We start from the raw sequence: 17078 nt of genomic DNA on the forward strand, positions 1-17078 counted from the left end.
GATTAGTCTCATGCTAAACTAATTTTTTTTTAGTCAACTTAATCCTTTAGTTGATCTGCATCAAATACAAGCAAATCCAGGAAGATAGAATCGAAACAACATAAGAAATATTTAATTGAACAGAAAAACCAAAAGAAAGATCTATTAGAAAAATAATAAAGGGATAAAGGTGTTGAATGAAGCATTCATGGACAAAAAGAGTGAACTAAAACCCAAGACCAGCAATTACATATATGTTGACACGCATGTACGACGAAAACATTGTAAAACTTGAACAAAATAAAAACTATAATCATACTTGTGCCAGACAAGTATCTGTATCCAAAACTCAGATTTCAATGCCAGTCTTGCCAGCATATAAAAACAGAATGCGGCTAAAACAATGTATTAGCAAAGAGCTGAATAGGTAGGTTGGCAAAGAAGGGTCAAACAAAATATCCAACCAGGTTCCCATGCAACCATATCCAGATAGCTTCAGAAAGTACTGATTTGCAATTTGCTTTATCCTAATTAAATATGATAAAACCATTTAACAGAGTAGCTTATTGAAGTTCAGCAACATGCATGCAAACAAAATAGAAAAAGAAGTCAACTAATTTTGAAACATGTTCCAGGTTAGCGATATGAAGGGACTTATAGCTCTCAGCGATAGGGCAAAGATGCACCACCAAAAGAATACCGGGATGAAACTGATGTAGAAGCAGATGCAGGGTTAACATCTCGATGCCGCTGCATCCGGTTATGATCTACTAAAACGTCAGAAGGATATTGAGAATACAATCTCTCTGCTTGGTTGCTTTCTATCCTCCTCAAATGATCACTTTCAATCAGGTGTGCTTCTCTTGGACGCGACAGGTAAGCATCCACCAATGGATCACCAGAATAACGGCCATAATATGGATCCGCAATATAGGAGTCCAAGATAGAAGCACCAGCACCAGATGTATTTGCAGTTGCTGCAGAAACTGTTGGTTGCATTTCTCGTGTAGCGCCCAAATCATAAGTCCGGTATTCTCTTTCAGTCAAGCGAAGAGGATCAGAGCGAACTACATCTCTCTGCAAAGGCACAGATTCCCGGTATGCAGTGTCTGGTTGTCGCAAAGGTGGCTCTCTGTAATCTCCCAGGTAAGATGTTAATGTAGGAGCGATATGATGCTGTGGAGTCAAGTTTCGTCTCTCCCCCAGAAGACCATAAGTTCTGTATTCCTTCTCACTGAGGTATAAATCACGATGGCCATCCTCCCTCTTATTAGATGCCACCTCTCCATATGCCACTCGCTGATTCCTTTCATGAGGAAAACCAGCATAATTCCTAGCACTGATATTAGCATAAGGGTCTCTAACAGATGCTTCTCTGTGTGATGAGGGCCTTGCTTCCCTTGGTCTATCATGAGCTTCCCTTTTTTCAGGGTGTTCAATGATTCGAGCTGCTGCCCTTGATGGGGAGTGAAAAGGTAGTGCTGTTGAATGAACTGGAACTGGTCGAAAAAGTTCTGTGAGCTTCCGAACCTGAAAGGGAAAGTTCAGATACCGTATATCCTAAAATATGAAAGGAGACCATGAACATCCAACCAACAGGTAACAAAACTATTCCTTACTTGTCTAGCAGTAAGTTCAGTTTTGAATTTGTTCTTTTCATCATAATTTTCCTTTATAGCCTTCTTGAAAATGTTCTCTGCCAGAGGAAAACAATCAGAATGGACGCTGAACCGCACCTGAAACAGAAGTCATTGGTACACAAATCTCTTTAAGTAATGAATTAGAAGAGATGTAAGTTAAGGAAGGCTAAAACAAAATGGTACCTGAGCAGGGAAAGCCCCACCAAAAGCCTTGGGCTCAAGTTTCATACCACCAGAAGAGGTTGCCCTATAAATACCATAAAGAAGCCTGACATCGTAATCATAGAGAAATAACTTAAGCCCTGGTCTGATACCCAGCACAAGATCCTTTTTACCAGCTGATACCCCCATTACACGGTATCGAAAACAATCTGGCTTGGTCCTAGCATTGCACATGAATATTAGACCATCAATCTTTTCTTTCTTTTTAATTTCTTGTTTCTTTCCTTTACCCTCACGCTTTTCATCATTCATGTTATTATTCACTGGATTACGGTGCCTTTCCTTATTTTCGTTTCGTTTTCTCTTTTTCTTACCCTCCCGCTTTTCTTCATTCTTCTTATCTTTATTTGAAAGACCAGGCCCTTCACCATTTCTTTGTTTCTTGGGATCGTCATTTGATTTGGTAATCTTTTCCTTGCTATCTGATGCACATGTATTTTCTTCATTCTTTTGGATCTGCTGGCTCTTCTCTACATACTCCGTACTCGTAGTAGCATCCTTTTGCTGGTCTTTTTCCACTGGATCTAACTTCTTAACATTATTTTCAGCTGCTTTATTGCCCTCTGATATGCCCATGCTTTTCATTTTTGGCCTTTTCCTCAGGACCTCAGAAGTAACATTTGCTTTTCTTGTCTTCAAGAAATTCTTGGCCACTGACTTTGCAATATCAGATTTGGCTTTCAATAAATTAGGGCTTTTCTTTTCAGATGATTCTGATTTTGCCAAGTCTTCCGCCATAGTGTCAGCTTCATTTTTGTTATTTTCTATCTCCATAGTCAACTGAACCACAAAGCTCTGGTCAAATGAGCCAGCAAGCAGATAAAATTCTAAACCAGGAAGGAATGCCTGTGAGAGAGAGGGATGAAGAGAGTGGAGCAGTTTGGGAATGTCTAAAACCAGTCAAGCATATTGAGTAAACTTCAAGGAAAATAAGTACACAGAAAAAAGCAAACCTTATCTTAAAAGAACTGTAAATCCTTCTTAATCAAATATGTAAATTTAATGTGTTAACATCATTATTGAGGTAAATAAGCTTATGGAAACTAGAATCATTCATGCAAGAAGCTTTGCAGTCTCTCTTGCCAGTGAACGTGATTTATAAATTAGGCTCCAAAACAGATACAGAAACATATTACTCCCCAGATACCCATGGTAGAGTAACATATTCAAAAGTAGAGTCCATATACAGATTCCCACCATCTTGAAATACAAAGTTTCCCACAGTCTTAAAATATAAACCTGGCAGAAGCTATTATATTTTCAGATTCCAACCGTCTTGAAATACCACATTCCAAGTGTCTTAAAATTTTATGTTCACATAGTGACATGAATGAAACCGATATTGATTGGCTATAACTTAGTCATGAATTACTACCGAGGAAAATTAAGAACCGTGTAATCGCAAATCCTGAGTCTTTTTTACTTTTGAACAGCTGAAAACCCTAACTGTCAATTCGAAAGCAAAACAATATAATATGTAAAGTTATATGTTGCGCTTGGAACCAGATGAAGCAAATATCACTTGAGAGGAGAGAGTTCCCCCTTACTTTCTCCTACTTAGAACAAAGAACAAAAATGGAGAACATCGAAGTTTCTCAGCTTTCCCTCTCACCTCACACCACATTATCTGGAGACAGAAAAGACATTTAAAAACAATTTGTCCGAATAACATAAAATGCCATGACATTCAACTCTTTTCTTCCCTTCCAACAGTTTCACATATCTATTAAACAAGCTCGATTTCATTTCCACATGATTCCTTCATTCTAAATGTCTTCAATATTCCAAAAGAGATGTAGCATACAAATAATGTATATCATCTCGACGCGCATACATCTAAATATCTAATTAGATCCCAATCATTGTCTAGGCACTGATAAATTCTCCAAAAAAGAACCACATACAAATGCACAAAATTTTATTCAAGTTCCAGATAAACCCAAGTAAAACACGCAAAAGTAAATTTAAACAAATTCAATCATAGCTCTAATCATTCAATAATTTTCACTAATCATAGATATAAATTGAATTGTAAGCTTTTACAAAGGCCTAAAAAGCTAATCTACATCAAAATTTAACTTTTACAAGTAAATCAAAGCAAAAAAGAAGTCATAATAAAAACAAAACAAAAATTCAAGTATTCGTTACCTTGACTTTTTCTTTCCCTGCAGACAATCAATGACAGAAAGAATTACACTCCAGATAACACTGCTGCGAAATCCGATCAAACATACAGATTAGGGTTTTGAATCCGCCAAAATGGATAATTTTTTATTTAAAAATATCTCTAATTTCGCTGGGAATTTTTTCTCATTAATCTTTAGTGAGATAAAAGAAGAGGCATAACCTTTTCTTAAAATAAAAATTTGAACGAACGGCGAACCAGCTGCGTTTAGAATTCAGAGTTATATAGATGTGAAAGAAGATAGCAAATGCTAGGGCGCCTAAATGAACTGGTATTTTCTATCAAGTTTACCATACTACCCTTCTTTCCCTCTCAACCTTATTCTATATAAATGCAATGGCTTTTACCTTCCGCTTGTCCATTTAACTATTTTAAAAAATTAATTAAAATATACTGATAATTCCATAGCTTTTTTTTGTTAAAATATAATTTTTCAAGTTCTCAATTTTAGTTTTTTTATTGATTTAGGGTGAGGTTGGATGGACGGTACGTTTACCTGCGGTTAGTATAAAAACAGCGGTGGCGGTGAGATCAGATACTGTAGCGATACTGTAGCGTGAGACAAAAAGTAAACTAAACGCACCGCACCGCACACAATCGCCCATCCAAACCCACCCTTAATATCCACTGATCCAATTCAATTCTGATATCATTGTAAAATTGTCACGTTTTTTAAGTTAATTGCACTAAAGGTCTCCAAATTTTATGTCAAACTCTAAATTAGTCTTCAAACTTTAAAATATTATAATTGAGTCTTTAAACTATTAACATCATTCTAATTAGGTTTTTCGTCAACCATTTCATTAACTTTTCCTTTAGATGTCCGCCGATAATACATATCAGTATATGGTTATGACACGTCAAAAAAACATCACAATCAAAGGAAATAAGCCACAAAGATTTCTGAACATTGGAAATACATATCAAATAAATCAATATGAACACTTAAATGAAAGTTAAGCAATAAAAGAAAAACATCCAACCTTAGGAAATAACATTGGAAATAGCGCCGAACACCATGGATATAAGCCACATCAATTGGCATCAACCACTAGAATGAATCTTTTGAATTGGTGTGTTAGATACAACATCGATGATCTAGTCCTTCCAATATAACTTGTGAAACTTCATAAAATGTTAAATCCTTCAAATTAAACATAGATGAAAATGAGTCGGCTCAAAATCATAAAACTGAGTCATCAGAACTCGAGAAAATCGAGTTACAATGGACCCAAGAAAACACAAGTCCTCACAAGCTAGATTGAAAACCTACCTCATAGGAGGAGCCAAGGGCCAATCCCTGGGCTAAAATTATTTTTTTGAAAAAACAATATCTCCTTGTGTCGGAAAAAAGAAAAAGAGAATGGTTGGGGAGGAGGTGCCATGGGCAGTGACAGTGGAGGGGTTGGAGGATGGGGAGGGACAATCAAGGATATGGAAATAAAATAAGATTTGAAAAGGGATAGGCGGAGTAATAGGTGGGGTTAAGAGGAAATGGTTGAAGAGAGGGGAGGAGAGTGTTGCTACCAGTGAGGAGACAACACTAGTAGCCATGTCGGTGGTACAAAAGGAAGAAAAAATAAGAAAAAGGGGAAGAGAAAGGATAAGGGAAGAAAAGAAGAATGCATCATAAAAAGAAAAAGGACAAGGGAAAGAAGCGGAGAGAGTTGGAACTAGGACTAAGGTCGACAATTGACCAACTGGTCGAAAAAGGAAAAGCCTTTTAACTATGGGTTTAGGATATTTTGAAATTCAAAAAAGGAATGCTTTAAAGTTGTGTTAGGTGCATTTTATGTTTTATTTGTATGCAGCGAATCTAAATAGCTTAAATACAATATTAATTTTTTTTATACGATTAAACTTTATTCAAAAATAGTTGCAAAGAGAAAAGGTTAGGCTTCGCATGATTTCAGAAAATAAAGGTCATTCTCATTTTTGTTTTTGTTTTTATGGAAAATTAAAAACAACGAAGAAAACATGTTTAGTTAAAATTTTTAAAAATGATTTTGGAAAATGAAAATGAAAATATGCAATATTTTTTTTTAAACCGGATTGGTGGTCAAACTGGTCAAGCCACCAATTCATTAGTCCAACTAAAAGGTTTATTTTTAAAAAATCTCGTTTCAACTATTACTTTGCCAGCTCACCCGGTTCAATAGTGCATATTATCCTTAGGAATATAAAAAAGAACAATTTTCTTGTTTGATAATAAAACAAATCAATCTTTGATGGTACTCAATTAATTTAAAGCTCCAAAAGAGTTAATATATCAGTATTTAATGGACCAAAATTTGTGATAATTAATATTATGTTCTACTCAGTCTCAATATTGAAACAAACTAATATTAATGCAATATTTAGTAGTACAAAATTAGTTGAAAGCTCTGGAAAAGCTTTTGAATTAGTAGTACAAAATGATAAAGAAGGATTGAACTTTTGAATTATATTTATCAACAACCCCACGAAGGGTTGAAAGTAGAATATTAGACTATATACTATCTACTTAAATTGTGGAATAATTTTAAGAGAAAGATATGACCATTGGAATATAATAATTTTATCTAAAGATCGTTATAATTAGATGCACTTGAAGTTGCAAAATTTTAAAATTATGAGTAAATTATGAGTGAGTATAACTTTGTAGTATTTAGGATAAGTTCTTAAATTAACATTTTATGGTGAGAACATTACTAATAAGAACTTGTTAGAAAACTTTTTTAACTTTTTATGCTTTAGATGTGCTCCTTTAGTAGCAATATTGTGAAAAAAAATATTGTTTACTTGTGGTTGAATAAAAAAACAAGTTATTAAATAAATAAATAAAAATCATAAAGTATGTCTTATTTGACCTGCTCCATCCCCTAAAATGAATATAACAATATGTAAAAAATTCGAAGGACGTAATTGTGGACATGGTAGATGGAACTATAATAATCTTCAAAGGAGATAGTTTACCGCTTCCACCACCAGGGCGGAGAATCAACACTAAAACAATCAAATATAAAGTGATTTGCTGCAAGTGTGACATATCAGTTGTAACATTGTAGTGTTTCAATGGAACACATGTGTATTCCAAGGATCAAACCTAAGGGATTTCCAAATTGGTAAATGTGTTTATCAAGTTAATTACAAGTTAAGCAATTACTAATCTAATCGAATCGAAAATTATTAGTGCAAATTCAAATATAAATTGTTTATAAACTAAATTTAAATTATCGATTAAACTACTAAGGTAAACTTTATTCCTATTGTTTTAGATCATGTAGATGATAAAAACGATAGTTGATTGATTAGTCAATTGCTAATTAAACTAATGAAATGAACTTATAATGTTTATATTGTTTGCCACTTTTAGCTAGGAATCTCCTTTCGATCTCATCTTAGACTAGAAATGCCACCTAAGCTATCCTCTCGGTCTCACCTAGGCATATAAATCTCCTCTCGGTCTCACTATTTGACACAATCATATCAAACTATTTAAGGATAAACTCTCCTCTCGATCTCGTTTATCTGAATTTTCCATTAGAGGCATTAATTCTAGCGTATTAAGCATTTCGATATAATCAAACAATCAATTATTCAAGAATAAACATTAACTTAAACTAACAAATAACCAATCAACCAATTAACCAACAATTTAGCACATAATAAAGCTTAACATCCAACCAGACATTTCATCAAACAATTGATATGCACAATATAAAGATAAGGCTAAGAAATGTTCATTTAGATGTGGAACTTATGACACCCAAAAGCTTGAACCATCTTCATTTACAAAAATATTTAACAAGAAAGAAGAAATAAAACAATAAAAAGAATATCTACTATAAAAAGAAAAGAGAAAATCTAATCTAACAATGAAAAGAAAAGAAAATGAAAAGAAAACCTAACCTAAAACTAGGAAAACTAGAGAGATATTTAGCCACCAAAATCTGAATTCAATGGCTTTTAAAGTGGTATTTATAGTCTATTAAAATTTAATCTAACATTGACCATTATGCCCTTAAATGAAAACAAATATTTAAGCTTGTTTGGACAAAAAATTGTCCCTGCAGTGTTTTCACCCATCAAGCAACGGTATCACAATACCCAAGCTCTGATATCATGATGTCCACAGCAGTCTTGAATTGGGGGGGTCCTAGGGTGTCTCAGTACCGCGATACCCATGCTTGGTATCGCAATACCATCGAAGATAACCTCACTTCTCTTTATTCAACATTTTAGGGGTATCATGACTTTCATGTTTTGATATTGCGATACCCCTTTCTAGGTGATTTTTTTTTCAAGTTCGGGCCATTATCAACTCCTTACACTACTTAATCATACTGTTAGGTTCCACATGACACGATTGGTCAATTTGGGTCTCAAAATAGCATAAAACTCACAAAAACAATTTATTAAGAATAAAAACTAAAAATCGACAAAAGTAATTAAAAAACACCTAAATTGCTTGAGAATAAACTTTTTAAGTGTAATGGAGAGCCTAATTTGGCGTATCAAATTATGGCAGATCAAACTCCCCCAAATTTAATTTTTTTTTCCTCAAGCAAACACCGAAGAAACATGCATAAAAGACGACCCTTGAATAATGAACAAATTTGACAATCAATTAATAGGTATGTACGATGTAATAAATTCTTCTACTATACAACTTAAGAATGATACATTGTAAATTCAAAACTTTGGGAGCAAATCATTTTAGTTCACAAAGTTACAGAGTAAACTGAAATAAAGGTAATGACATTTTCCACATTATTCCATCAAAATAAGGCATGCATAAATGATGCATTTATACATGAAAGAATTTAAATTATTTATTTCTTATTAAGTTTCACAAGTTTTGGTTTCTTAAACATCAATGTTAAGGTCACATAAGACTTTTTGGCTTGTAACGTTCTGAGGCTTAGGTTGGTATGTATTCAAAGAATAGGTTAGGTCAAAACGATTCAAGCACTATTAACAGTATAGAACATGACATTGCTCCCATTTCCCCTATATGTAATCATTAAGCTCACCACATTACTTTTCCTCTCTCACCTTCATTTTCTCTCCAATAATGTGGAAGATACGATTCGATATTGACTAGTATAGATAGCTTAACGAGTATTTGTGCACTATGACAATAAAAAGCTTGATTTCTCCTTTTAAGCATATATTACAATTCTTGCTCTTTTCACTCACAGTGCTTTTATATCTAACCATGTTTTTTATTCACTCGCTTTGTTTTTTACTCTCATAATTTTTTCTTTGTTTTCTCACATTTTTCGTTCTTCGCACATTTTGTAAGAGCCTATACACGCTATATCTAACCATCTTTGCACTATTTGCTCAATTACATTTTTAAAACCTCTAAATTGTTCCTACCTAACCCTCAATGTCCGTGACCTGACATCCATTCTATAGTGCAATTCGAGATCAAGGATCGAGAAAGGTTAAGTCTTTAACTCACTTTAGGCTAAAAGTTTCAAAAACATTGGTTCATCAAGAAAGGATCACAAGGCTCAAATTTTGGGTACTAGGGATGTATATAGCCTATAGGTTAATCATTTAGGCTCTTAGCTAATAAAGAATGTCTTAGGTCATCCCTTAGCATCTCAATATATACAAAACCAAAACATGATTCTACTTGTTTCCATAAATAATGTTAAATCCCAATGCATGCATTCAGACATTTATCCACATACTCATTCATCATTCGGTTAAAAATTGAAAAAAAAATTCATAAAATTTTAACTACCTCTACTCTATTAAGCAATGTAACCAATTCAACTAAACAATTTACTTACAAAGAATAGAATTCATCAAACATCATTCAAAATTTGTACAACTCAAATAATCTATTACATAAAAACATACCACAAATCACCAATTGTCAATCAAATCGTGTTCAAGCACTATGCAACAATTAAAATAATAAAAATAAAACAAACACACAACCATAAAAAATGACTAAGCATGCAAATTTTCTATAAATGTCCCCCACACTTAAATTACATATTGTCCCCAATGTGTGTCCCAAACAAAGATTAGAAGATTTAATAGACTTTTATAAATATCGTTATCGCTCATCAACACAAACTAAAATTGTCCACCTTCTTGTTTAAGCTCAAGTTTGTAGTGCAATTTTTGAATAGGTGGCCTACACAGAAAAATAAAGCAAACACACCAAAAGCAAAATATGCAATAATAAGAAAATAATAACAAAATAAGAACTAACAAAAAGAAAACTTATCAACTTTCGAGCGATTTGTATCCCCTCCATAGAAGAATTTCCAAGATGTCCTTTAAACCTTGAACCGATGTTTGTTCTTCATGATTAGAATAAGGACCCCGTTGTCATTCGAGAACATTGTTGCTGTCTTATTTTTTGACCTGCTAAACAACCACATCATGAACCACTTTCTTCCAAAGCCTAACCAACTCTAAAGCTTGTTTTAGTGTACTATAGCCTCGGGCATTACAAACTCAAGTTGTTATAAGCTATAGGTACCCAAGCTTCACTTCCTGTTTCAAACTAAATATATATATACTCATTAAGTTCATCAGTTGGCTCCTCTTCAACAATTATTGGAAAGTGTGTTGGCTCCTCCACACCTTCACTTAGTTCTAGTTTAAACTCATCTTCAATATCTAATTTTGCACCTACTCTTACTCCTACTTATATTACTAATCTTAATCTTAATTATTTGTCAATCGGAGTGAAGATACCTTCTTCGTTTCTCACAACCTCGTCACGGTCTTCAACTCCGAACTCTTGTTGAACACTTATATTCAACATGTCATGTTCAACTATGGTAAGGTAGGCCTCTTCTTCGAGTTCGGGAACCTCATGCTCATACTTATCCTCTTTTACCAGTGCGTTCATTTCATCTCGGAGTTGGACGGCTTCCAATATTTGCTCCAACGAACATAGAAGACATGGTAGCCTAGATATGGAATAGATTTGTCAAAATAGAAAGCCGCAACTCAAGTACAATTAAATTCGTGTAGTTTTTGGACCAATAGTCCTAATATCTAAAGGTATAAAGCCAATGGTGGTACAAATGAAGTAGTTTTGCAAAACCAAAATAAAATATGAAGTTTTTCACTAAGTCTTGACATTGATTATGAAAAGATATAATATTCTTTTTTGTGGTGGATGCAATAACCTTTAGATATACTATTAAACTGGCAGTTCATAAAAGATTTAACTTGCGTCTAATGGTTGTTGTTATAACCTTTTATGAATAACTATATAGTAAAGTTTATATTAAAATCCTTGAAGGGTTTAGAATACTAGAAGCATATTGAAATTCTCGGAAAATTGTTCATTTATATGAATTGAAATAATTTGAACATATGTGGTAAATCTGACTTAGTGAATAGTAGTTGAATGATGATTATAAAATGAACTAAAACACCTATTTGTATTTTTATAGAAGAATCATGATTAAAGTTTGTTATGATTATTGTTGAAACTCTTGAAGAGATCAAAATATATTTCTCCAAAAGTTTCCTCACTCATAACTTTCAAAAGAATGATGATATAAATGCTTAACAAATATGTTCAAATGGTCATTTGAAAAGCTAGTAGTCAAAATTGAATACATAGAATATGAGATATTATGTGATCTTTTCATGAGGGAGAGTAAATATGCGTTGTACTATTTTTTTCCTTAACCGAGGTTTTGTCCCATTGGGTTTTCCTGATAAAGTTTTTAATGAGGCAGTATGTTATGCATATTATAAATATGTGTACTCTTTTTCCTTCACTAAGAATTTTTTCCCCAAAGGATGTTTATATTAGTAAGATTTTAACGAGATACATTATCTACCAATGGACATCCAATGAGGAGTGTTATAAATATTTTATTATTAGGTGGATATCCATCAAGATCAAGTTTTGATATACTTTAAATTCTAGTAGTTATTAGAAGTAGAATTCTATTATTTATACTTCTTATGTATATAAATATAGACTTTGGAGAAGTGTTGTATATTATTCTCATTAATCAATAAAATACTTTCGCTCTTTTGCTCTATCATTTTCTTTATTCTTTACTCTTTGTCCTTTTATTTTATAACAATTTATTGTTTATTAATTGTTTGTTATAATGTTCTAATTCATTTGGAAGGGCAAAATATCAATAAAAGCCCATTTTTTAAAAAATTACTGAAATGGGCCTGATAAAAAATTAATTACCGGAATGGCTCAATTCCCTGAAAGCGCATCCACATCAGCGCGATGTCAGGGGACGTGGCAGGAAAACGCTTCCTCAAGGAAGCGCTTTGCCTATGTGGCAACAAAGCGTGCCCTCAAGGACGCGTTTTCCTACCACATAAGCGCTCCCCTGGGGACGCATTTTGGCCGCGCGTGAACAGTAGCAACGGCTAATTTTTTGACCGTTGGTGACCCCCCAACGGTAAAAAAAACTATAAAACCCCCCACCCTTTCATTTTTTTCACAAATAAATCATTTCTTTAATTTCCTCTCAATTTGCTCTCAATCTCCTTTCAAATTTCTCTCAAATCCATATTTAAAAGAGCTTTAATTTTTTTAATTATTTAAAAAATTTTAAATTTTTTAAATTTTTTTAAATCGTAAAAATTTGTACGAATTTAGCAATGGCCGGAGAATTGATTCGTCTTGATGACAAGCGCATATCGATCGAACAAATGAAACTGGTAAGCGTTAAATTTAATTTTTAAATATTATTTAAGATTTTTTTATGCAATTTTAAATAATTATTAATTTATTATTTGTTATAAAAGTCTGTAGATCGGATATTGTAATGCTATATCTGTAATATGCATGATCCTCCATCACTGTTGGTAGAGAATTACCTGCGGGAAGCGGATTTTTGGCACGTGGCGACGGTAGGCCGAGGATGCAAGTTAGACCCAAAACTTATCAGTGCATTGATTGAGAGGTGGAGACCCGAGACGTACACATTCCATCTTCCATGTGAAGAGTGCACTATCATTTTGGAAGATGTGAATCTGCAATTGGGATTGTTGGTGGACGGTTACCCAGTCACCGGGTCTGTTCAATCTGGAGATTGGGGAGCCGTATGCTACGAGCTTTTGGGTGCTATTCCGAAGAATATTAACGGAGGTCGGATCGAGATGGGCTGGTTACGAGACACATTCCCGGATCCGGATGATGATTCAACCGAACTAGAAAGAATTCGATATGCTCGGGTATACATTCTTCAGATAATTGGAGGTTATCTGATGCCGGACTTGTCACGGAACCTCGTACATCTAAGATGGCTGCTGAAACTCGTTAATTTTAGAGTAGCCGATGAATTGAGTTGGGGGTCGGCCGTGTTGGCAATACTGTACCGGAAGATGTACGGGGCGACGCGACCCAATAAAGCAAAAATCAGAGGTTGTCTGTCACTACTGCAGTCATGGGCACGGTTTTGATTTCCATTTTTACGTCCTCGAGTGGACCACCCATAAACATTCCCACTCATAACGAGGTAAATTTTATCTACCGATTTTACAATTATTACGTAGATTTAAAATATAATAGTATGCTAAAAATTTATTTAATTAGGTGGAACCATCTGGCAAGTTAAGCTGGATTACCTATCTGTCTTAAAGATATACAGCTTCTATTAGACCAAAAGTCGAAAGCACAAGTAAGTATTAAATAAAATTGATATTTCAATTATGAGCTAGTCGATTGGTATTTAGTATTTAGTATTATGTATTATGTATATAACTAATATTTCCATCATCTTCATATAGTTTGAATGGACACCATACGAGGATCCGGCAATTCGGGCAGTAATTCCAGATGAGTACTTATAAAATCCAAACACTTGGCACGTGAAAGTCACGTTGGTCAACTATGCGATCGTGGAGATGCACCAGTCGGACAGATTATTACGGCAATTTGGATTCCGACAACTGATCCCCGTAGCACCTGAGGTGTTGGATGATCATCACAAAATTGACCGACGACAATTGCATACGGATTGGCCGAGATTCTGGCCACACTACATCTAGATGTGGGAAGATCGGTATGATTATATACCTACTCGGGAACCGATCATCGTTCCTAAGTTAGCGTACGTGCCAGAATACATGCTATGGTTTAGGATCCATGGCAAGCCGTATTTACTGTCGGCAGAGGAGAGGTAACGGCAATTACGTGTCCAAAGGGAACGACGTGGCCTTTTAAATCCAAGACGAAGGGATGACGACGCAAGTCCATCAACGAGGCCCAGACAATCACCCGACCCATCATCAGCGGCCATTCAATCACCAGGCCCAGCGAGAGCACCGACACAGTCACTTGACCCAGTATTTCAACAAACGATACCCACTGCACAGCCTTTTCAGATGATGTCAGGTGCGTATCCTAGCCCTTTTATGTGTCCTAACCCTTATATGTTTCCTTTTTCTAGTCCTATGGCAGGTTGGAGTCAATGGCCCGGTTCATCTCTATTTTTTGTTACACTGAGTAGACTGTCGATGTATATGCCAGCGTCACACGAGAGATCGCAAGAGGGGCCGTCAGAGAGCTCTTCTTTTTACCAATCGCCATCACCATATGGGTTTCAAACAGCTTCGCCGTTGGTTATGCAAACACCTTCACAGTCACTATTCTATCAAAGTGGCTCATCATCCCAACACTGACAACAAGATCCCTACCGGAGGAACCAGGATCTCCGCCGGAGCAACCACAACCCCCGCCGAAAGCTGGACGAAGGAGGAATCCAACGCGTAACTGTCGACGACTGCCATGTGGTACTGAATCCGGCGGGCACGAAGATTGATTTTTATTTTAATATATTTGTACAAACATTTTGAATAATTTGATATTATTTGATGTAATAAAATAGAAATTCTTCTATATTATTTCATGTACTAAAATAGAAATTTACTTTTACATTTTTAATATAATAGAAATTCTTTTAAATAAGGCAATATGTTGAATAAAGTAATTGTAATTTACTTTAATATTTTAATATAATCGAAATTCTTTACAATAACGTTCAACTATTAAGATTTGGGCATGATCGGCTTGTATGGACTGAGTTCCTACACCATCCGCACAACTTATGTTTACTGGCTGTTTCTCAGATATCCATATTGTTACGTATTCTAGTCAAGCAAGGTCGACCATTTGGCTTGCGACGTAAATATCTATCCAATAACAGCTTAAAGGGAGCAAGCGATACAGACGGTCACTTACGTTCATCTGGGACTGGTGGGAATACGTGTCTCTAGACGTTGTACATGTTTTCTAATTTGTAGACTTCATCGACATAGCTCATCGGATCCAGAAAGAGATTCTGACAAGCTGCAATTACATGAGCGCATGGATAACGAAGTACGTCAAAAATCCCACAGTCGCAAGTCCTATTTCACAAGTGTACCCGATATTGCCCGCCAATAACACCTTGGTGCAGTCTATCAAACTCTGTCACGCGAAACTATAAGTTGTCTCGGTCGTGATAGACTATATGCATGGTGTTCGCCCGCACCTTGGCCTTGTTAATTTCTTGCACTACCTTACTGCACTACACATGGCCTTCCTGCATCTGGCCTGCATAACTCCCTGCTCGCTTTGAAAATAGTGCCGCTAAATGAAAATATGTCTTTCACACAACCGATGTTATCGGTAGATGGCGCGTTCCTTTTAAAATGAAATTTATGCATTCAGCTAGGTTTGAGGTCATATAACCATATCGTAGGCCATCGTCGTATGCTTGTGCCCACTGTTCGAAAGGTATGTTGCAAAGGTAGTCCGCGCATTCACTTTTACTGCCAACATCTCATGAAAACGATCTTTATTTATTTCATACCCTGCCAATATAAGTTCATAGCGAATATTACATACCACTCTTTCAATTATAATAGATTAAAAATGACAAACAAAATTATATTAATTGAGACTAGATACCCATGTTGGTCACTTGTCGTCGTTCATTCTTAGATGGATATTGCCTATAGTAGTTGGAAACAACGTGCTTTAGGCAATACTGATGGTGTGTGAACTGCCATAAGTTTCCTTGTCGATCAATTGCAGCTAGTATGCAGGTGCCCCGATCCGAAATAACACAGATGTCAGGTTGGTGGTACACATGCCTTCTTAACCTAGATAGAAAGAAATTCCAGTCATCAGCTGACTCCCTCGGTGTTATTGCAAACGTAAGTGGAAGAATTCTCCTACTGCCATCCTGTGCCACTGCTACCAATAGCCGATGGGTATATCTACCGAACATAAAGGTACCGCCAATTTGTACCAATGGTTTGCAGTATGAAAATGCGTCTCGGCATTGCTTAAAGGTCCAAAACAGGCATTTGAACACTTGGCATCCACGTAGCAATCGGTCGTTGTAGTATGCATATTCGGTTTGAAGGTCCGTTATGCAAGCTAGGACGTATCTCTCTAGCACTTGACACCACTGTCATATTTCATTATATGAAGTGTCCCACTCACTATACATCTTCTCTAACGTCTTCTGCTAAGCTATCCAAGCCTTGCGGTAAGAGGGCATGTACCCCATTTGGCTACGAATATTGGCAATTAACACCGGCACTGAAGTCTTGGGATCTGCCTTCACCGTGGGCAGTATCAAGCTAGCTAACATAGCTGAATCCATATTGGGATGATCTTGTGAAATACCTATAAACGGAGTACATTAAATAATGCAACATTACATAATAACAGTATAATTCAGAAACCCTAAATATTGTACCTGCAGCACATGTATGTGGACCTTTGTACTTTTTAATCTCCCACAACCCTGTCCTTTTCCTTAACGAGGCGTAGATTTTCCATGAACATGTACCATCTTGCACTGCACACTTCGCCTCAAACTTATCAGTTTTGGACTTAATGACGTGGTAGTTAACGCCATTATTGATGCTATGTTATTTTAAAGCACCAATAAAACTATCCTTATTGAAAAACTAATTACCAACTTCAAATTCACCCGAATCCAGTACTAAACTTGTACGATCACGTAACCGGTGTGGTAGGTCTGGAAACTCCAACTCATCATCTGTAGACAGATCGACATTATGCATATGGGTTGGAAGTGAGTATGCCC

General features: G+C 35.4%; 1 protein-coding gene across 7 annotated transcripts; it reads right to left on the reverse strand.

Moving 5' to 3' along the window:
• Positions 1 to 284: 284 nt before the first annotated feature.
• LOC107937150 (uncharacterized) lies at positions 285 to 5711 on the reverse strand. 7 transcript variants are annotated; one of them, XM_041109206.1, is made up of 6 exons: positions 4189 to 4323; positions 3990 to 4052; positions 3389 to 3468; positions 1803 to 2621; positions 1599 to 1715; positions 285 to 1509 (listed from the first exon to the last, which is right to left on the reverse strand). In XM_041109206.1, exons 4-6 carry the CDS (start codon positions 2613 to 2615, stop codon positions 643 to 645), a joined length of 1797 nt encoding a protein of 598 aa, XP_040965140.1. In that variant the 5' UTR covers positions 2616 to 2621; positions 3389 to 3468; positions 3990 to 4052; positions 4189 to 4323; the 3' UTR covers positions 285 to 642. The 7 variants fall into 7 exon arrangements, with proteins under 7 accessions (XP_040965140.1, XP_040965137.1, XP_016725510.2 ...); XM_041109203.1 differs by lacking the exons at positions 3389 to 3468; positions 3990 to 4052; positions 4189 to 4323 and adding exons at positions 5010 to 5170; positions 5300 to 5711 and having other exon boundaries at positions 1803 to 2687; XM_016870021.2 differs by lacking the exon at positions 3389 to 3468.
• Between the last annotated feature and the right edge of the window lie 11367 nt (positions 5712 to 17078).

Source organism: Gossypium hirsutum, chromosome D13, assembly GCF_007990345.1.
Source record: "Gossypium hirsutum isolate 1008001.06 chromosome D13, Gossypium_hirsutum_v2.1, whole genome shotgun sequence".
NCBI classification, from domain to species: domain Eukaryota; kingdom Viridiplantae; phylum Streptophyta; class Magnoliopsida; order Malvales; family Malvaceae; genus Gossypium; species Gossypium hirsutum.